Raw genomic sequence first — 22,193 nt, forward strand, 5'->3', positions numbered from 1 at the left:
CTATTCCCTGTGGCAGACCCTGCACTGTGGAGCTCCACACGAGTGTGAGAGCTTGGATGGCACCAAGGAAACCAAACCTGGAAACCCAAGCAAGGAGCTGGACATGGAGCTGTCCTGGACTGGGAGATGTCCTGGAAACCTTGTGAAATCAGTGTCCCACACATCATGAAATCACAGAATGGTTTGGGGTGGAAGAAACCTGAAAAAAAATCTTGTTCCAAGCCCCTGCCATGGGCAGGGACACCTTCCACCATCCCAGGTTGCTCCAAGCCCCATCCAGCCTGGCCTTGGACAGTTCCAGGGATGGAGCAGCCACAGCTTCTCTGGGCACCCTGTGCCAGGGCCTCATCACCCTCAGAGTGAAGATTTTTTTCCTAATTTCCAATCTAAACCCACTCTGAATGCATGGCTCTCATTTAAGAGGGTGACTCTGAAATGAGAGAGAGAGATATTTTGTCTTAGAGTGAAGATTTTTTTCCCCTAATTTCTAATCTAAATCCACTCTGAATGCATGGCTCTCATTTAACAGGCTGCCTCTGCAATGACAGAGGGAGTTTGTCTTTTAAGAAAGTGAAAAAAATAAACCCCTCTCTGAATTAATGAATCAGAGATTCAGAGGCCCTAATCATCCCCTAAAGTGGTTCTAGCCTTCAGCTGCTGTGGCTCCCCAGCCTTTGAGCATGGCTTCACTTCAAAAAAAGGCCAAAAAAACCCAAACCACCACAATATTACAGGTAGAAAAAACAGGTTTTACTTCAATGTCCTGCCATAAGCACAGAGCCAACAAAGCCATTGTGTGCTGTGCTCTCTCTGAGCTAAAACATCTCCCCAGCAGAACCACAGGGCTCATTTCCAAAAGTGCAGCCAAATTCTTGAACCCTCTGCTGCGGGGTTGGGCTGTCACATCATAGCAAGAGAAGACTTTGCCTGCAGTGCTGCTATTATTCATTTTTCACATCATATATATCGAGGTCAGACCACATTTTCTACGTGCAGCTGAAATTTTGGGTTGAGTCCCTGTGTTAGGTCGTTACCAGAAAATGCTGAAGCTTAGGAACAGAACAGCCTTTATTTATCAAGCCTTAAAACCTCAGAGATACTGGCACTGGTAGTCCTGCATTAAAAGCAGATGAGAGGGGAGCAAAAACCTCTTTAAACCCCAGGTCTGCCTGCAGAGGCAAACCCCAATTGCTGTTATAAAAAGGGTTTTGGACATGGCTTGTCAGAGAGCTCCTGCACATAAAGGGCAGCTGGAGCAGGGGGAGGCACGGCTGCCCTGGCTCCCTCAAAGTGAGGATTCCAACAGGAAACTGCTCCCCCCTTTCTCTTTATTTTTTTTTTCTTTTTCATCAGGAAGGAAGCTTCATCTTCAGCAACAAGCATTGCCTGTGTAATCTCCCTGCCTGCCTGGGTCTAGGACAGGGTCCAATTACTGAAAAAAGCAATGTGTGCTTCTGAGAAGTCACTCGTGCATTTCCACTGTAACTCAAACTTGTAAATATTTCCCATTTATAACTCTGATTTACGTAACGGGGCACAGTGGCAGCTGTTAAGTAAATTAAACAATTTTCTCAAGATCTGTAATTATGGTTTCAGGATAATAAAAACACACTAAAAGAAAAAAGTCAGAAATTAGGCAATTTGCAACAAATTCCGTGCTTTTTATTTCTCCTGAAGATACAATGGCCTGACAAGGACAGACTCTGCAGCTGTTTTACTGCCTTTAAACAAACACAGCTCTGCCCAACTCTTGCAATATGCACAGTGCCTAAAACAAGGTCATGATATGCAACCCTGAGATTATTACTTTACTCTAACAACCTGAGGTAGGATGGAGAGCAGCAGATAACCCAATAAGTCTAAACCACCTTGACTGGCTAATTTTGAGCCAAAATATAAACACAACTCTACCAGACCTAGAAAAGGTGAGATCCATTTTCATTGTTCACATCTGGCTGATGATTTATTAATTTGTATTAAAAATACATGCCTGTATGACATTAAAAAAAGAAAGAGTTAACTGGAAGGCAAAGTCATGCTGTACACAAAGAGACACAGTTACTTCCCTGCAGCCAAAGCACTGGGGGAAAAAATGAATTTCACAGACCTGCTCCATATTTTGTGCCACACTCAACAACTTTCACTCAGGTTGTTTAGAACTGTGCTCAAAACCAGCTCTTCCTTCTTTAAAAGCTAAACATAAGTTTTAGATTAGAGCAGAACGACAGGACACACAAAGGTTCTAAATTTAAATTAAGTTTTTCTAGGTGTAGGGTGTTTTTTTTCTCCTCTCAATGACAGCACTATGATAAAAACCAGAGCACAGTAGTCCACAGACAAAGTTAAACCCATCTCCATCATTTACTACTGTTCCTTGCAAAGGCAGTCACAAAAAGCACATTTGCAAGAGGTATTTCAGAGATGAGGATTTGCTGTACTTCACTTACAGAATCAGTTGCAAGGAAGATGAAGAGGGTTTCACTCCAGCTTTATGTTAGGAAATGTTATTCCACAGAGTTACAAAACACAGCCCCATGTGCAGCCTCAGCACTGAGCAACAGGTCATGCATGACAACTTTAATCTTCACTCACCAGCCCTTACCCCATTTTTTACCAAGAATGCTACTTTGGCAGCCTGCATTTCTCAAAATCAGCATGTTATCAAAGAGGAGCATTACCAGTATTTGCACAGTGTTCTTCATTTGGAAGATATCCTAGATAACATTTACTCCATGCTGTTGCCTTATTTGAAAATTTCATGGGCTCCTATTCTTAAGAAATTAATCCTGTGGGCTTGGGAACCCTGTATTTATATTTAATTCTAAGCAGCCTTTGTATCACTGAATTGAGAAGGTGGAGCTGGACAAACCTGGCTTCTCTTTGGTGCATGAATTTGAAGCTCTGTTTACTCCCAAGCATGTAGAAAAACAAGAAATAAAATACCTAGAAACAACACTGGCCACCAGCATGAAAACTGCCTGTAATCAAGCCTTTCACAATCTAATAAGCAGTAGAATTTTAAAAATATTATTTGATTGTGGACACAAATTGTCTAAATATCCATCTTTATTGGCTACTTTGGTTCTCATCATAACTTTACAGCAGTGCCAAAAATTTACAAAGCATTAAAAAAGAAAAAGAAGTTTATTGTCTGAGAATGAAAGCTTCTGTCTGCTTTGTAGAAGAGGTCTGGGGGCAGCCAGTCAGAATTTGTGAGTTATTCATCACTCACCTCATACACACTCATGTCCCAGGGATTTCTCTCCTACCCACCCCACACTAACAGCTGGCTCCTTCCAGCTTTTATGTAGTGCTTCAAAAAGCTGAATTGAGAGCAATTTAAGAACAGGTAAAGCTGAAGGGAGTCCAGCTGCCTCTGCCCAGGGCTCAGCAAAGCCAGCACAGTGGGGAGAGCAGAAGCTGCTCCTTCTGTTGTGCTGCACCAGCCACTGAATTATAAAAGGCAACATCTGCCTTCCCTACCAAGCAGAAAAATGTAACCAACTCAGCACATGCTGAAGACATAAAGCCTGCATTTCTCCTATCACAGTGCTATAAATGTTTCTCCAAGTTGAAATATGTGTTTGTAATACTCCTTGTCTTCACCTGTCACCAAACAGTATCCAGGCAATGTGTTGCCAGCACCCAAAAGCATCAAGACTTCCTGCTCTGATACTGATGCCTTTTATAAAAATAAAAAAGGAGATAAGAGACCTGCTTAAATGACTGTTAATCCAAGTAAGGATGGTCATCCTAGGAGATGCTGTGGTGTGTGTGCCAAGGCAGCCAGCAGCAGGTCTGCCTGAGACCTGGAATGGTTCCTGACTCAGCTTGGCTGGTGTGGATGCATCAGGCTGTACACAGAGAGTGACTGAGAAGTGGAAATGGATCTTATTCAGAAATCTGCCTTTGTAGGCTGGAATCTGGGTGAGAAGCTGCAGCAGAATTCTGGATGCAGTAACTCCAACCAAGTGCCCTGCTGGAAAGGAAATGCTGTTTCTCTGAATTATGGAATCACAAAATGGTTTGGGTCGGAAGGGAGCTTTAAAGATCATCCAGTTCCAACCCCTGCCATGGGCAGGGGCACCATCCACCATCCCAGGCTGCTCCAAGCCCCATCCAAGCTGGCCTGGAACACTTCCAGGGATCCAGGGGCACCCACAGCTTCTGTGGGCACCCTGTGCCAGGGCCTCAAGACCCTCACAGCAAAAAATTTATTCTTCATGTCTACACCTGACTCTTTTCAGTTTTAAACCACTGCCCCATGTCCTTTCACTCTCTATCTGTATAAAAGTCCATCTCCCTCCATCTTATGAGCCCTTTAAGGTACTGGAAGGCCACAGTGGGGTGTCCCTGGAGCCTTCTCCTCTCCAGGCTGAACAATCCCAGCTCTCCCAGCCTGTCTCCACAGCAGAGGTGCTCTGCTCACATCTTGTTGCAGTGACACACTGAGGCACATCCTGCAGAACAACCAGGAATCCCAATTCACATTATTTTAACATCACTGCTAACAAATAGGCATGTGAATTAAACTAGTGCAAGACCACAAAAATCAAATGCCTCTTCACAACATTATAACAGCAGATGATTTGCAAAGGGACTTCAAACTCAATTATTTGTCCACAAATGAGCAACAGGTTCAGGAGAGACTGTTCTGATTCTCTTGCAGACCCACCACAACACACAGGCCACAGAACAGCTAAACATGCTTACTTTCTACTTGCACATCAGTTCTTTCTTGTTAAACCATGGGCTCAGAGCTGTGGAACCACTAATTTGTGAGAAACTTCTCCCTGCAGAGAAGAACTAACTGGAAGCAGCCCTGGGGCTGATGTAAGCATTAAGTACATGGGGAGTCTCTGTCCTTAGGTGGCTTGCCCAAGCCCATTAATTTTTTGTGTGTGTCCCCCATTTATATAAGCAATGTTTGCATGAAAGGGGAAAGCAGGTCAGCCCAGCCAGCCTGCCACCATCTGCTTTTATTCAGAGTTGCTCAAGATCAGTGCCAGTGGGATCAGTGCCCATTAAAGGGGTTTATTGTGTGTGTTTATTTTTTGCTCTTTACAATGAAGGCAACAGCAATTACTGTAAGTTTGTAAAAGTGCATACAAATCATAATCCTCAATACAAAGCTGCCTCAGTCAGATCCCAGCATGTTTACAAATCCCATACAGGCTGTGAGAAAAGCTGTCCTGGCACAACCATTTCCACAGGCTGGAGAGGAGTGTGCTGGTGTCCAGGAGATCAGAGACTTGTATTTAATAGTTGTTATCAATTCCATCCCCTGTCTGCAACTCCAGCTGATTCACCACCACCATGAGAGGCTCTGACAAAAGGAAAAGCCTCACACTGGAGCTTCACCCCCAGACAGGCTGACAAGAGATGGATTTATACAACTAAAACTGGAACTGGTGAGAGATCAAAGGTAGGCTGCCAAATGGAAATAGCAATTTGGAGCTTTCAGCTGGTACATTCCAACCCTAAAGAGTGGATATGCAGCAGCAAGAGGAACCCTTTCTTTAAGGAGAATTCTGCCTAGGATATGCCTGGCCACTAGAGAAACAAGCTGCCAGAAACTCTGAAATGAAATAAAATATAAAAACCCCCCAAACAATTAAACAATTGTAAAAAAATCCACCCTAACTGGCAAAAAGATGGGGAAAAAAAGGGAAAATACAGAGAATTGCAGTGGTAGAACTGTGCTGCTTTGGTTCCAGGTGATCAAAGTGTTTGAAAAGTAAATGCAATTATGAATCTTTTTTAAAAAAATAAATTCCAATTAATTTGAATGTGAAATCCTTTACATTTTTACAATATACTTCAGAAGAGAAGATCCTCTGAATCTTCTGGTGTCTGGCTGATGTGATGTAAGCAGTTCAGCAGGCACCTGGACTGGGCACCACATGATATTTTGAGGTAAAAAGGGGATAAAAAAGTGATAGGAAAAGGGTGAATGGCCTTAAGCTGAAGGAGGGGAGATTTAAGTTAGATATTGGGATGAAACTGTTTTATTATATGGGTGGGGAGGCCCTGGTACAGATTTCCCAGAGGACCTGTGGCTGCCTCATCCCTGGAATTGTCCAAGGACAGGGCTTGGAGCAGCCTGGGATGGTGGGAGGTGTCCCTGCCATGACAGGGACAGACCTGGATGAGCTTTAAGGTCCCTTCCAACCCAGACCTGGCTGTGATTCCATGAAAAAGTTCAAACTCCAAATGTCCATTGGATGCTTTGAGCAGCAGTGCCAAAAATTTTCAGCTTATCTGCATGAAAAAGGGACTGGAACCTCAATATTTTCACATTACAGCCCCTCATATATGACTGAAATAGCAGTTTAACAGAAGTTTAACTTGTGATCTATAAAACACACTGAGAGGGATGCCACAGGTCACTGGATTAGATCACCTGGAATCTTTAATCTTTAGATCACCTTTAAAATCCAGGCTTAAAGAGGGAATCAAATGAGTTTTTGCAATATTTACTTTTGAGCCCCAGAAAATCTGGATAAAGACAAGCAAAAAAATCTAAATATTTGACAGTCTCCATAGGAAGTAATGCTTTCAGTAGTGATTACATCACTTTGAAGAAGTTTTTCTTTCCCTTTCTGCACAAAAAATCCCATCTGGTGCTGGAATTTCACTGAAAATCCCTGCTGCTGTGTTCAGACCAGAGCAGGGGCTTGGTACAGGAACACACCCTGAAATTCAGCAAAATAAATGCATTTAAACACAAAGATCTTCTCAAAAGGGAGGATTTATGCTTTTTTACTGTATGAAAAGTGCAAAATGGTTCCCTCCAGAGATCACCCAGACACACACCCAGCAGGGTGGGATGGAGGAGGGAGGTGTGAGGACACAGAAAAGCAGATTTCATGATGGATACAGAATACAGGATACAGAAAAGCTGTGCAGGTTTCATGATGGGTGCAAAGCACCATCTCACAGGCACCAAGGGAAGGGAAAAAGGGAAATTTCCTGCCTTTGCACATGGCAAAAGCCTCAGCACAAGGTCACAGCAATGTCACTGCAGCAGGGAGAGCGGGGACACTGAAGGCTGCAGGAAGAGAAGAACAAACTCAGCTTTGTAGAAGCTGAAGGAAATTGCCAAGGAGGGAAAGATGGGCAATGCATGGTGTGGAGAATCCTCCTCCCTCAGCAGCAAAGCCTCAGACTGCAGGGCAATATGGCACTGCTGGTGCAGTTTTCTTCAAGTATAAACTGTGTTCTCTTGGTTTTTTTTTTAAATTCTCTATCTGACCACTTGTATTTCAATTTATTTAGGCACCTCAAAAAATCAAATTGCATTCTAGGAATCCAAAAATCAAACTGGAGTTGTGCTTCACCTGCTTGTAGTTACAATTCTTCACACCTTTAGGGCAAGTGAGTGAGGGGAAAAAATGACAACTGTGTGAGACCAGAGGAGCATTTCCCTGGAAGGATTTTTGGGAATGGCTACAAAGGTGTGCACAGTCCCATGGAATTCCAGCAATTGCTGCTGTTTGGTTCCCCATGACTCAGAGCTGAAGCAGCAGAACATCATCATCCACAATGACAAACTCACACCAGATTTTGCCTTAAGCTATGAGAATCCAACTTCTGGTTTAACATTTTGTCTGAAAAATTACTGAATTAACTCAGTGGGAAAAGAAGCAGCCACAGATATAAATGACACTTGTTAATAGATAAATAATATTTACAAAAGCCAAGGAATTAAAAGCTCCTGTTCCAAATGTATTATAACACAACTAAATATTTACTTAGAGGAGTTCACAGTAGAAACCCTCATGTGTGGCTACTGAGGATTTTATGTGGGATATTATTCTGAATGCACACTTTATCACTAACATACATGTTTTCTACTGCATGGGCTATTGTGCAGCTCCTATGGACACATGCAGAATAAACAAAACCTCCCTGAGAACTGGCATTCTAAACCACTTGGAGCACCTAAAAGGTAATGACCACTTACAGAAAAGCCAGAGCCTCTGTGGGAAATGCAGCCCTGCCTTTCCTGACTTGCCCAAATGTAAAATACATTAAGTGAGTGATGTCAGTGAGCCACCTGATAGCACAGAGAAGTAACTGGAGAGGAAAACCAGAGGAAAAATAGATCAGAAACATCCCTGGAAGAGTTCAAGGCCAGGCTGGAGCAACCTGGTCTGGTGGAAGTGTCCCTGCCCATGGCAAGGGGTGGAACTAAATGATCCTTGAGGTCCTTTACAACCCACACCATCCTGTGAGGCTGTGACAAAAATTCTGAAGAAACCCTGAAAAAAACTTACATGAAACACTTGCCTGAAAAATGCTTTAATTACAGCCAAGTGATTTCATTCCTCCAATTTCCAAGATCTCTCAGAAATTAAGCAAATTCAGGAGCAGCACAGGCTGCACAAACTTTCAGCCTCTCAGGCTGTGGTGGTTCTCCCTGCCCTGTGCAAGGAGAGCTCTGCTTTGCTTCACTGGCTGCTGTGGAGAATCTTTAGCAAAAGCCTTCAGTGAAATTCAGGCCAAAAAAAGAAACAGCAGGATATTGAGGGAAAAGTAAGCTTTCAGTAGAATAGTCATTGAGTTTGACCAAACCAGTTCCAGTTCTAAGAAAAAAAGAAAGACCTTTAGCCTTATCCTAATCTTCTTCCTTCCTTGAAGCATCTGTTACACATTTGCCTCACTCCACAATAGTTTGAAGAAAAAATAACCCAAAACCTAACTCAGAGCAATTCCTGGCTGCAGAAGAAAGACAAAGAAGTATTTAGTTATAGCCATATTTTCAGCATTACAGCTTTCAATGCAGCCTAATGTCAATGTTAACACAGAAGCAGCCCATTTTCAATACTCAACAAGGACTATGGAATTTTTGTTTTTTTATACAGATTGTTTTAAGGGCTTCTTGTCATCTTATTCATTTATTGCACAGATCATCTCCTCCCACAAGCAGTTGTGCAATTTCTCTGTGGCAACAAAGCCAATTGCTCAGTGTCCCAATATTCCTTCCCCATGTATTTACACTGCCTGAACATAATTCACTAGCTGGAGATAAAAAGGAATTACTAGCATCAAGTTGTGCTCTCTAGGTCACATTTTGAGAGTCTGTGCTGTAGGAAAATAATTAAGTGAAGATACAGCTACCTCTGAGCTGCTCATATTAAAGTTTAAAATTGCTCTGCACTCAAGCATTGCCACCTGTTCTTTCATTTTAATTTTAAAAATTCTGAATCCCTTTAATGTAAGCCTGAAAATGCTTAAATCCTGGAAATATGAGCATTCACCAACCACAACAATTACTCTCCTATTAAATTCATGAAGATATATGAAAGAATGGCACAAAGATTAAAGGGTATTATAAAGCCAAAAATATATATGCATGTATATTATGTACAACAACTCTGTGTTTTCAAACCACTGTCTCCACTGTGTCTAGAGAAGGCACACATTTCAATTAATAATACATCCAGCCTTGATTTTCAGTTGTAACTTTTCAGGAGACTTTTACCCTTTCAGGCATGATATTGTAGCAGTCCTAAAATTCAACTTTCATTAGAAGCCATCAATCAAGTTTCTTTCAGTAAAAACACATGTTCACTGCAGACCACAGAAGTTTTTAAACAACAAAAGAAAGCTCTAATGTGTATATATGTGTTTATGGCCACCAAAAGATGAATCAAATCTTGTCATGTACTTATCAATTATATCAAAATGGCTTTTCAACATCCAGCTTGAAGCCCAAAACAATTTTCCTTTTCTCCCAACACTGTGAATTCACACTTCATCTCTGGGCTTTGGATTTCCTAAACTTTAATACCAAGCCAACCACTTACCCCTTAAACTCTGAAAAAGCACCTAAATGCTCCTGCCTCCAGAATGCTTCTCCATTTCCAGGCATTCCCTGTCCCTTCTATCCCAGGGAAGGCAACCATCTGACATGAAGCTTTTATAAACAAGGTGCTTTGAACTTACACTAACAGATGTGCTTCATTTTAAAATGTTGTATTTACTTAAACCCACGTACACTTATCATGTTGCAAGCTTTCCTTTTTCTTTCAAATGCTTCTTATTAATTTTTACCCTCAACTTTTGGCCTGATTAAGGTCTTTGTGGTGAAGCTTAGAGAGAGGAGACATTCTGGTTAAAAGTGACAGACAGTTGTTTCCATTCTCTAATCCTTGAGATTTTTATTGGCTTATTAAATATGTATACTTCGAATGAGATTTCAATTATCCTGGTATATAAATCATCCTTTTTTTTCTTTTTTTTTTTCCCCTCTCAAAGAAAATTGACTACTGCCATCTCCTGGTCACACATTTTCAGCTCAGACACAACTGGACCATGCCCAAATTCCTTGTGTTACAGCACAGATAAATGCAGAGGTAAAAACAGATAAACACAGACCTGCACTAAGCTGTGCCACTTCAGCTCTGGAAGCTTTTCCACTAATTATCCATAGATAATTTTTACATTATTCATAACTTTCTTCATATGCAAACCACGGTTTTGAAATCAGGTTCCAAGTCCCACGACCAATAACAATGGCCTGGGGCTTTTCTTACCACTTATAAATATTTGAAGCAGAATAATTCCCTCAGAATTCGATGGGATGTTTTTAAAAAAATTAAATGGAAGAAGTTCAAAGAATTATTTTTAAAAGGGCTTGAAGGAAGAATTTCTCAGTGCTAGGGTGGAGCAATTATAATTGCATATATTGTAGACAGGCAGGTTTTTAGATTCTTGTTCTTAGAATGTAAGATTAAAACTGCTACACATCTCACTGCAGCACCTCCACAAACTTCTTATCTGCTAAAACAATTACCCATGGCAGTCATGTGCACAGTTTATGCTATTCCCACACTGACTTGAACTACAATAAACAAAAGATATTCTCTCCCTCTCTTTCATCATCCTGAACACCTTTACAAACACTGTTAAGCAACCTCCAAAAATAGCAGAGATAATACTTAGTGTCTTTCAGAACAGAAAATCTTTATCTGTTACACACCAGCTTGAAGTCCATCTCAAACCAGGTCATTTTAACATTGAAAATGTCTTTTTTCCACAGTTGCATGACCTTAACTTCCCATTATCTTTCAGTTCTCCTGCAGCACTCCTGTGTTCTCTCAAGCATATGAGCCACTCCCTTTATCACAACATCATGAACATCTCCTTTGCTGAACAGCACTCTATAAAGCAATTAAGATTCAGTTGACTACAGAAAATGCACGTTGCAATGCTCTTGGCAAATCCAAATTTAAATAAATACTTAATTGCCAAGATTCTCATGACTCCCATACAGATACATTTCATAGAATCATAGAATGCATTGGGTTGGAAGGGAACTTAAAGCTCATCCAGTTCCACCCCTTGCCATGGGCAGGGACAGTTCCCACTATCCCAGGTTGCTCCAAGCCCTGTCCAACCTGGCCTTGGATCCTCCCAGGGATCCAGGGGCAGCCACAGCTGCTCTGGGCACCTGTGCCAGGGCCTCACACCCTCACAGGGGAGAATTTCTTCCCATTATTTCACCTGACCCTGCCCTCTGTCAGTGTGAAGCCAGTGCCCACTGTCCTGCCGCTCCATCCCTTGTCCAAAGTTCCTCTCCAGATCTCTTGGAGCTCATTTAAGCACTGGAAGGGACTCTAAGGTCTCCCTGGAACCTTCTGCAGGATGAATTTCCAATCCTTTCATTGCACCCCAACAACAACATAACTGTGTACACACATAGCCATCACTTTGCATACACATTTATACACATAACGTGTATAAACTCTGCATACAGAAATGTTGTAGAGCAATGAAAACCAAATTTTAAAAACATCAGCACTGTTATGTCAGTATACAAAAATATTTAGAAGTGATTTGCTTAACTGAGAGAACTCTGCACATTGACACTGATTTACCTTCTTGCTGCATCTCCTCAGATTTCCTTCTCACAAAGATAACTCTGGGTCTCACAATCTGAACGTGTGCAGCTCCTTGGCTTTCCTCCTAGGTATCATGCATTAAAATCACATTACAAATCTCACTTTGGATGGCAAAGCACAGCAAGATTACATTCAGCTTCAAGGAACATCCAAAGAAGTTTTTAAAGAATCATTAAACATGTGCACTTGTTCTCCCTTCAAGAGAATTCAGCTCTGAATTAGCCTATTACAGCTATTCCCTCTAGACAAACACCCTGGGAGCAGCAGGAATGGATGCAGAAGTGCCATTTTAGACCTCAAGACACAAGAGACTTTCAATTTTTACTCAAAGCATGTAGTGGAAAGAACATAAAATTTCCCTGGCTTTCTTCAATACCCAGGATATCTCCCTAGGTATTACCCTCCTGACGAGTAAGAGAAAGATGAAAGAGAAAAGAAATATAAAAATTTCAGCTCAAAGGTTGGAAAATCCAAGCCAAATCTAAAATTTATTTTCTTGGCCATGTTTTTAGAGCTGGTTGCTCCAAGCCCCATCCAGGCTGGTCTTGGACACTTCCAGGGATGGGGCAGCCACAGCTTCTCTGGGCACCCTGTGCCAGGGCCTGCCCACCCTCACAGGGAAGAATTCCTTCCTTATCTCTAATCTAACCCTGCCCTGGGCAGTTTGAAATCACTGCCCCTTGTCCTATCACCAGGTGCCTACCTGGAAGACTTAAACTTCCTCTTAAGACAGACAAATTTAAAGCAGACAAGATGAGAAAGAGCTGAAATTATTTTCTGAGAGCAAGAAAGTCTCATGGACACATGACAGAAGGACATCAATATATTAAATGAATATTAAATATCAGCAGCATAAGAGTTCTCATGGGTCCATCTGAAGTGGTATTTTTTCTATTGGATTTGTAATACAGCAAAACACAGTTTTAACTGAACCAAGCTGCAAACAGAAGTTTAGAGATAACACAGATTCATAACCTACAATTCTGCATTCCTGAAGATTAAAAAACCATGTCTTCTGAAATATAAAAAAATGAAAGCTAATGAGAATACCAAAGTGACAATCCCACTTGAAAAATGCAGATTGTATAAAAACATCCATACTTACAAAGAAATATTATGAAAATATTTTGCAACCAAGTGATTTTCTAAGATTTTAACAATGCATTTGGGACTTGAAATTATTTAGATTTACCATCTCTGGAATGTGTAGCCACGCAAATATGACTTCAATGTTTCTGTCCCTCCCATCATCAAAATGATTTATTTAGAATAGGAAGAGCTCAGCTTCCTCCAAGTCATTCTCTTGCTTCTTAGAGCTAAGACCATGGGGGCAAAATGGCACAAATAACAGTCAATTCCTGTATTGTTGCACAAGGATGGACAGGAGGGGTCAAAGTAAAGATGTATTTAGTCTGGCTTTCTGTCTAACAGTGGCTAAAAGCATATATAAATCTCAAAAAAAAAAAAAAATCTAATGCCAGGAATGGAGGAGCAGCCAAGGAATTTGGGTAGATAAGAAAATTCCTGTGTGACTTCAGCCATTTGCTTTGGACTGAGTGACCACACAGACTTCACTCTTCATGACTAAAAGGCATTTGCTCCTGCCCTGTGTGCAAAAACCCAGGGCTCTTTCTGTGACCTACACACCAGTGCCAGGGAGCAAACAAATCTGGCAGCTCCACATCCCTGCCAAGCCTCCCTGGCACGAGGATCCTGCTCACTCAGGCTGCAGAACCACCCAGGGCCAAGGACCAGCAGGACACCATCTGAAATCCTGCATTTTCTCAGGTCTCTCAGCAAACTTTGCTCCTGAATAGATTTGTCTTCTGCCTTTGTATGTAGGTGATACAGTTTGATTTCAGAGAAGGCAAACACTGTCTGGAGATGAAGAACAAGATGTGAGAGTCAGTGACTAACTTGTGAGGAAATCCTTCAAGAAGTCTGAAGTGATTGCTGCCTTAAACACTGCACAGAATGAATGAATGAATCATCCTGAAAGGCTCAGCAGCTCCTGCTCTCTTTGCTGGTGTAATGTTACCAGAAAATCTGTTCCTGCAGGCAGGTGACAAGGCAGATCCAATGGCAGAGCTGAGCACAGATGCCATCCTTAATTAAAGCAGGGAAAGGTTCATCCTTGTCACAAGGTAGATAAATGCTGTCACAACAAGATTTCAAATCACCTGGTACAGGGGTTATTTTTTAATTTCACAGAAGGATGTAAAGATATAGCAGAGGATCTCACAGGATGGCTTAACCACAGTAAACATCTCTCCTGCATGGGGCAATCACTTATAAATATCATCACTTCATATAAAGTTATCCTGTGAGAAAGTGATGTAGAGTTAAATCAGGAATAACCACACTCAGGAACAAACCCAATCCAACAAAACCACACCAAGTTCTGGGGTTTGGCTGTGTGGTTTGAAGGGAGGGTGAGTTTTACATGCCAGCAGGCAAAAAAAAAAAAATAAAGCCACACTAAGGGTTCAGATGCAAGAAAAAGTTTCTAAAGATAAGGTAATGTATAACTACTTACAGATAAAGGATAAGATAATATATAATTATCTGTATATCTTCTGTGAAAGGCACATGTGTTACCCTCCCTGTCCCTATTACTTCTGGCCAGAATCCACTTTTGCCTGTGAACAGTTATTCCAAGAAAGTCTGTTCTGGGAAGCTCAAACTAAAAGAGGTGTAACATTAAACATCTTCTCTGAAGATGCAACACATCACTTCAGGTGACAAATTTAAGAACTGCTCAGACACCAATGGCACAATACACATCAAGGCTCAAAAACATAAACCCAAAGGGAATTTAATGCAAGATAGATTATTTTTAATACAAATAAAACATCAAATATAAAAAACCTTCAGGGAAGGACAGAATTTATCCATGAATACAGCAAGTATATAATGTTTTCAAACACACTGTGAAGCCTCACATATTAGAGAGCAGTCTGCCACCTCATTTTTAGCTTTTGCCACTTGTTATTTGAATTAGTTAGCAAGTAAACCATCATCTCTAGGTAACAGCACATACTAATAAAGTAGCAAAAAATTAACTGTCTAGGCTTGAAGCAGAGATCAATAGGATGTTCCTCTATCTTTTAGTGCTTTGGGGTTCATCATCCTCACTGCCTTTCCAGCCCTGCCCCTACCTAGTAGGACAAGTGAAGCTTCTGAAGTGCTGAGGGGGTTACAACCCCTGAGGCCAAATTTCTGTATTTCTGTGGTCACCTTCTCAGCCACATATCCAGGATTTATCCTGCAGTTGAAGGACTGTGCCCCTAAAACATGGGAATGCCCCAATGGATGCTGTATAGGAATGGATCCTGCGAGACCCCTGAAGCTGTGAGGAAGTGCAGAAAAGCTAAAAAAAGGTCTGAGCTTTAAAGAAGGGATTTTGTAAGGCTTTGTCACAGGAAACACAGTCACCTTTACAGCACACATGCCTTTGACTCTTCTCAGCTGAATGTGTCACTTTAATGCACCAGTTCTGTGATGTCAGGCATGATAGTGAAACAGGAAAATTTACTTTCCCAGGTTTCAGTTTGCTCTTTCTGACTAGGCACAGGAAAAATGCTTTCAGCTCACCTGGGACAGATCCTCTGGGAGTGGTGTCATTCTGCAGCTTGGCTGGGCTGCTGGCAGAGCAGGGTTTGAACCTGGCTGTGACTCCAGTTCAACCAAAAGCATCGGAATAGGACTTGGATCTGCATCTCCAAGAATTTCTGCTGAGAGAGAAAATTTCCTTCATGAGCTGGAGCCATAATCTGCTGGTCAACTCATGTGACAGAATGTGCAGCCTTTGAAACTTCCAACAGGGGGACATGCAATGTTAAAGAGAATGATTTCCTCCTTACATGGCTCACTGTATACCCTTTAAATTGCTCTTGTGGGGATAAAAATGAAAAAAGAAATACATGTCTGTGGAAATTGAAAGAATAAATCAGCTTTATCATCTGTAGTTTTGTAATGTGGCAGCATCTGAGAAAGCTTCAGAGCTGTACAGTTCATCATACCATTATATGCTTAATGAGCTTTATCACACTTACTGCAAAGAAATTGGAAAAGCTTCTTCATTAAATGTTTCACTCCTGTATGAACTAAAAGAAACCTGTATATAGTCTTTTTTAAAGGGATAATTTGCTCTCTAATCCAACATTTATCATGGTTTTGCAGCCTGCAAGTGTGTAAAACATCTTTATGAAAAATGTACTGACAGCTCATGAACTAACTTTAGCCTTCTGCTATCATACAGAGCCAAAGAATGAATTTTAAGCCTAATTAACTATAATCATTGCTTAATTAACTGTAATTATTGTTCACTTTAAGACTGCATGTGCCACATTTCATTTGCATGTTGGTTTTTATATCCCTGACTTTTAGCATTGAAAATAAGGATTTATAAATGACTGATCACCAAGATGCTGTTATGGACCCACATGAGCAACATCTTCTCCATCCTACAAATGGACACTGTGTTCCCATAACACAAATAAAATCTGGTCACAAACCTGAAAACAACCCCACAAAATACAGAATCCCCAAAATTCCTACAAACACCTCTGTGGGAGACTCATTTTGCCAGAGGAATTAAGTATCCACTGCAAGGTTTCATGTGAAAGATGCAGACCCTGAAATATGTGATGTCTGACACCCGTGGTTTAACTATTATTTAGTATTTGCCCTGGAAATAATTACCAAATAAAATGATAGCCCTGCACTGTAGCTGTTGTGGCTGTCAGGAAATGTTTTACTTGCACTGAAGGCCAGGCAATCACATCCCAGTATTCAGAGAAAAAAGGTTTGGAAGGAAAGTGGAAACAATCACAGATCATCCTTTCCACCCTTGACCTGACCCTCCCTCCAAAACCAGATTGTTTTCTATTCAGTGTTGACTTCAGTAACAAAAGGACTTAGAAACAAGGATTTCTGTTTCTCCTTGATATGAAAACAACTCCTGTCTTGAAAGCAGATCCAAGCTTTTATACAATGTTGTTTCCTTAGCAATGCAACAAATTACTGTGCTGTGTTCAGAGGTGGGGAGGGAGGGAAGCTAAATTAAAAATCATCAGAATGCAACAGAACTCAGGCTGGGATTATAAAGATTATGTAAAAGCACAGGGCATTGCCCTGTGGTAGTTAGTACAGGGCACTTGCCTCCTCTCAAAAATATGCTGCAATAAAGACTAAAAACAACACTACAAGATTTAGAGATAAGTATAAAAATCAGTAGAGAAACACACTGGTGGATTATCCTCACATGCAGGACCTGGTCTGAAAAGTGCTAAGTTATTTACAGGACAGTCAAAGGGCATCCTAAATTGAATTAAATAAAATTTAAAAATTATTTTTAAAGATACAAGGAGATACAACCCTGTTGTGCCAGATACAGCCATGGACAGTGTGGGTAAGGAGGACAGAAGGACAGACAGACATAGGGACAGGTTCTGCCATTAACAGACATCTTCCAACCCCATGGTCCTGAGCACCATTACACGCTTAGAGAACCAGAGAAATCCCAGAATGTTTTGAGCTGGAAAGGACCTTAAACCTCATCCTGTTCACCCCCCTGCCATGGCAGGCACTGCTTCCATATCCCAGGGTGCTCCAAGCCCCATCCAGCCCGGCCTGGAGCAGCTCCAGGGATCCAGGGGCAGCCACAGCTCCTCTGTGCCAGGGCCTCACCACCCTCACAGGGAAGAATTCCTTCCCCACATTTAATCCAAATCTCTCCTCTTGAGTTAAAACCATTCCCCCTTGTGCTGCACTATCTGCAGATGATCTGATCACTGATTTATTGCTACATCAGTGTCCTCAGTGCTGACTGACCTCTACCAACACAGAGTCAAACAAGTGACTCAGAGAAATCTCTTATCTCAGGAAACCTCATGCAACCAATTTTCAAGCAAACTACTTTAAAGAAAAAGTTTGATAATATATAAAGTACCAGAATATATTTTCAAGGCTGACATTGGTGTATTTGTCCAAAATGTTAGGTCACAGCTGGTTTAAAAGGTTACTCTCTGTGTGACCAGTTCAAATGTTAATCGCTTCAAAACCAAGCAAATATTTTATTTTCTCCAAGATTGTTTTTGCCACGTGTTAAACACATTTCATTTCAATCCACTTTCTACTGGTCAAGGGTTAATAATGTGAGATAAGCTTCTCTTGTCAAATTCATAAATGTGAAAATTAAAAGGACAGAAAAGCAGCTGTTTGATCACTTTAATTTACACAACTTTTGATGAATCAGTGCAACTACATTTGTGTTGCAACAGCTTAGTAATTATTTCAGTTTAGTTTAAACATATTTAAAACCACAGTCAACAAAATAAGGACTTTCTACAAGCTTGCAGCAGCTACATTAAACAATTTTAGAAGCACATTTTCAGATAACAACAGAGAACCTGGGATAAAAAATAAGGAAGTGGAAGGATGGACGACTGCTTTCAGCACTACTTTCAACTGAAATAAAATAAATTTCCCTGCTTTACCAACAGCAACTCCCTGCTTTGTACAGGATGTGTGTGCCTCAGCTATCCATCTAGGAAAAAAATCCATTTCCATATCATTAGAGGAATATATGAAGCTCAAATACATTGCCATTTATGAGGCACTGCAGAATCAGCAGGATGGAGTGATAACAGCAAAGAGGAGCAGGGCTGAGCAAGGGGACAGAGAGGAGCAGCCTGAAGTGCTGGTGCTAACACCTGTCCAATGGAAACTGCCTCCATCTGTTACTCACAACTGAATTTGACTTAAAAGAATAAGATGTACTTTACAAGTTAACTTTTGTATAGGCAAATGGGGATTTGCCATGATTTTTATTCCAATTGTAGGAAATTGCTAAGAAGGGTGAAGATAAGGCTTGAATTAAATCCAGTTCTTGAAAGAGGAACACTAATAGTTTCATTGTAGGAATTGCCTGTAAATACTGGATTTTGAATGTAGGGTCTGAAATGATTTCAGATTCTGTTATGGAAACTCCTCAGAATCCACATGAATATCATAGAGAAGAAATAAGAATGGAACTGTACCTCCAATTTGGACAACCTGCCCTGGAGATGCAGAACGGAGACCCTGGCGTGGTCTGTTCCCAAAGCTCTGGGCAGCTGGATGCTCCATGAAAATGGAATTTCCCATCAGGATTCTCTCCTGTGCTCTGGACAGCCTTGGCCTCTGACCTTCACTGAGCTCCCCAATGCTGCCATCAGAATCCTGCACAGAACACCAAAACCACAGCACATGTAACATGTAAAAACCCAGTGTAAGTCTTCCAAACCCAGGTATTGTTTTCTAATTACATTAACCCTGAAAGCTTTTATAAACTTAAGTTTATTCTATTTGCATTGGAGGAAGAAAACAAGCCATGGAGATATCATCTGGGTTTGAAACGAAGATCTACATTTATCAGAAGGATGGAAAAGAAACACTTGCAGCCAAACATCATTTATTCTGTTAGTGGTATCTCTACATGATCAGAACCTAAGCTACATTTTTAGCACATGAAGCCTTTGATATTATAGATTTTGGCACTGTTGACTGCCTGACCTTGAAACATTGGCAGCATCTAAAAGCTATTGACTCTCTGCACTGCATGTCAGATAAAAGCTCCAACTTTCAAGTAGATTTGGAGGGCACTAAAAATAGGGATGGTTCCCTGGATGCTGACTTTTAAACCTGCAGGTTAAACCCAGCTTGCTTCCATGTCAGAAAATAGGTGGAATAAACACACACACACATAAAGACACACATGCATGTGCACAGTATCACTCTAAAATCATACAGAAAACATCCAGGAGATTGCTGATTTTCCTCTGAAGGAAAAGGGACACCTTGCCAGAATCTGGGGGGAGTTTATGAATGCCTTGGATGGACAGACTGAGTGGTCTGTGACTCTGGGAAAGGGAAAAAGCAAAGCAGAGCTGTATTTGTAACTGGCAGTGCTGATGAGAAAATGGCACTGCAATTACAGGCAGACTTGGGAGTTAACACTGGAGAAAGCTTTTCAGCAATTCCAGCCACCAGAGCTCATTAGCAAAATAAAGACAAAGGAACAGCCAAGGAGGTGAGTCAAGTTGGTAATTATTTTGACTAAACTGACCAAGACAGGAAGAAGAAACTGCATATGCATCAGTAGCATCACAAAAAAGCAAGATCTGCTGTAAATAAATGTGTTCATGAACCATTGCTGCAGCATTCAAAGTTCATTTCCTTCAAACATTCCCCCAGCTATGTCAGTTAGAATGAACACCCAGTCCAAACTGCTATTTTCCAACACAGAAATAACTCAGATGTGTGACAAAAAAAATTGTGCTGCAGATAATTTCATTTTTCTGTGAGTCTCTTTTTTTTTTCTGCCAACTGAATAGGAATTTTTGAGGTTTTGTTCCAAGATCAGTATCAACAGCATGTGCAAAGTACATGTAAACACTTGCTGAGTTGTTCTTCATAACTCCCTAAAACACTCCTGTGGCTGTTAAATGCAGTGTATTTGTACTGATAAACATTCCACCTTTATTGCTGAAGTGACAGAAAATTCCCTGGCACTCCAAGTGACAGGACAAACCTGGGACATGGGGACAGTCACACACCTGGAAAATTAGGTACACAGAATGTACAGTTTGTTTATAACACTGAGATTTCAGTGTTTTTTTAAGGGTTTTACACAAGAATGAAGCCAACAGAAGTGGGATCACTTGCAGCAGGGGATGAAGTGTATGAAGCTGTTCTACAGCCACCAGCAAGGATAAATTTGGGATATTTTATCTACTTTTGAGTAGGAAAGAATCACTTCAAAACTAGTGGAAAGCCAAGGACTGTAAGTTACCTCTGAGTGCTCTACTCTTTCTTGTACATAAACAGGTGCTTGATTTAATTTGGTTAAAAGAGCCAGGACAGGATCCCTGTGACAGCCTTTACCCATTCTCCTCACAACCTGCCCTTCACTTGGAGGATCATAATCCTAGAACAAAAAAACAAACAGAAAAATCCACATAATACATGCTCCAAAACTGGTTTTTGGTAGAATTTGAATCATTCTTACTTTAGTTCACAGCTAAGCTTTTTTTAACAGTAAGTTTCCACACTGAAAAATTATGTCATGAAAATTCAAGCCTTTAAAAATAAGCAAACAGATGACACACTGTTTCCTTTTACCCACAGGCATGCACATTCTTTATTTGATACAAAAGACTGCAACACTTAAAGAGGAACAAAACCCTTCAGATCAGGGAAACAGTGAAATCCTCACACATCCCTTGCTAGCAACAATCTGGCTGCAGAGCTGCTCTCACCAGCAAGGAATTACCTTCTTCAAACAGACTGGATTGAGAATGGAGAAATACTAGAAGGAGGAGAAATACTAGAAAGAGAAGAAATTGTAGAAGGAGCTCCAATCCAGCTGATGAAGAGAGGGAAGAACATCTCAGCAGGCCAATGTTCCTTTGATGAAGAGAACTTTAATTTAGGTGAATCTGTTATCAGGGTTTTAAACCCAGATTTTAGAGAGAAGTCTGGCTGACAGAGGAGGCACCTGAAGATCTGTCAGTCCAAGGCAGCCTCACAACTGTGGTGGTTGTTTTGGGGGGTTCTGTGCAGAGCCAGGAGCTGGGACTTGATCATTCTTGTGGGTCCCTTCCAGCTGAGGATGTTCTCTGATGCTGTGACTGGAATCATGGATGTTCATGGCAAGCTCTGGGTAGGAAGGACAGGCCAGGAGAAGAAAACTCCTGCTCCAGAACATTACACTTGCCTTGTGGAGCTTGGAAGGGACCTCTGGGGATTGTGTGTCCCAACCCAGCTGTCCAAGGCAGCCCTTCTTTCAGTGTTTGGCCACTCCACAGTAAAAACATCTATGTTTAAACCAAATCTCCTGAATTTCATCCTGTGTCTACTCCCTCCCATATTTCACTGGCTCCTTCTTTGTTACTTCTTTCCACCACATATTTATCCATTGGTAAGGTCCCCCCAGAGCTTTCTCTTCTCCATCATGTCTCCCAGAATTTGTGTCACAGCAACATCTCACCAAGAGGCTTTACACAAAATAACAGAGGAAAAGTCCAGGCATTTGAGGAATACCAAAAAAGAAAGGGAATGGAGAATATCTTGACTTGGGAGGCTACCAGAACCATGAACTACAGCAGACAATGGATAAGAAACTATTCTGATGTTTTAAGCAGCTTTAACTAACTCCAGCCTCAGCTAACCCACTTTAATAATTTAATCATGCAAGCAATTAAAAGATGGCTCAAAGCTGCAACAGCTCAGAGCATTGCA

At 41.2% G+C, this 22,193-nt stretch overlaps 1 protein-coding gene across 5 annotated transcripts in view; it reads right to left on the reverse strand.

Annotated features, from left to right (window-relative positions):
* The window catches only part of KIAA0586 (KIAA0586 ortholog), a 71,959-nt gene that overhangs the window by 13,554 nt on the left and 36,212 nt on the right, over window positions 1-22,193 (reverse strand). For 3 of the 5 annotated variants that reach the window (XM_064715838.1, XM_064715836.1, XM_064715834.1), the window contains 4 exons: window positions 20,746-20,880; window positions 18,953-19,133; window positions 15,504-15,643; window positions 11,886-11,973 (listed from right to left, as the gene is read on the reverse strand). In XM_064715838.1, coding sequence (XP_064571908.1) covers window positions 11,886-11,973; window positions 15,504-15,643; window positions 18,953-19,133; window positions 20,746-20,880 — 544 coding nt within the window. The remainder of the gene's footprint in view (window positions 1-11,885; window positions 11,974-15,503; window positions 15,644-18,952; window positions 19,134-20,745; window positions 20,881-22,193) is intronic. The other 2 variants (XM_064715835.1, XM_064715837.1) reach the window with 2 other exon arrangements.

Source organism: Zonotrichia leucophrys, chromosome 5, assembly GCF_028769735.1.
Source record: "Zonotrichia leucophrys gambelii isolate GWCS_2022_RI chromosome 5, RI_Zleu_2.0, whole genome shotgun sequence".
NCBI lineage: Eukaryota > Metazoa > Chordata > Aves > Passeriformes > Passerellidae > Zonotrichia > Zonotrichia leucophrys.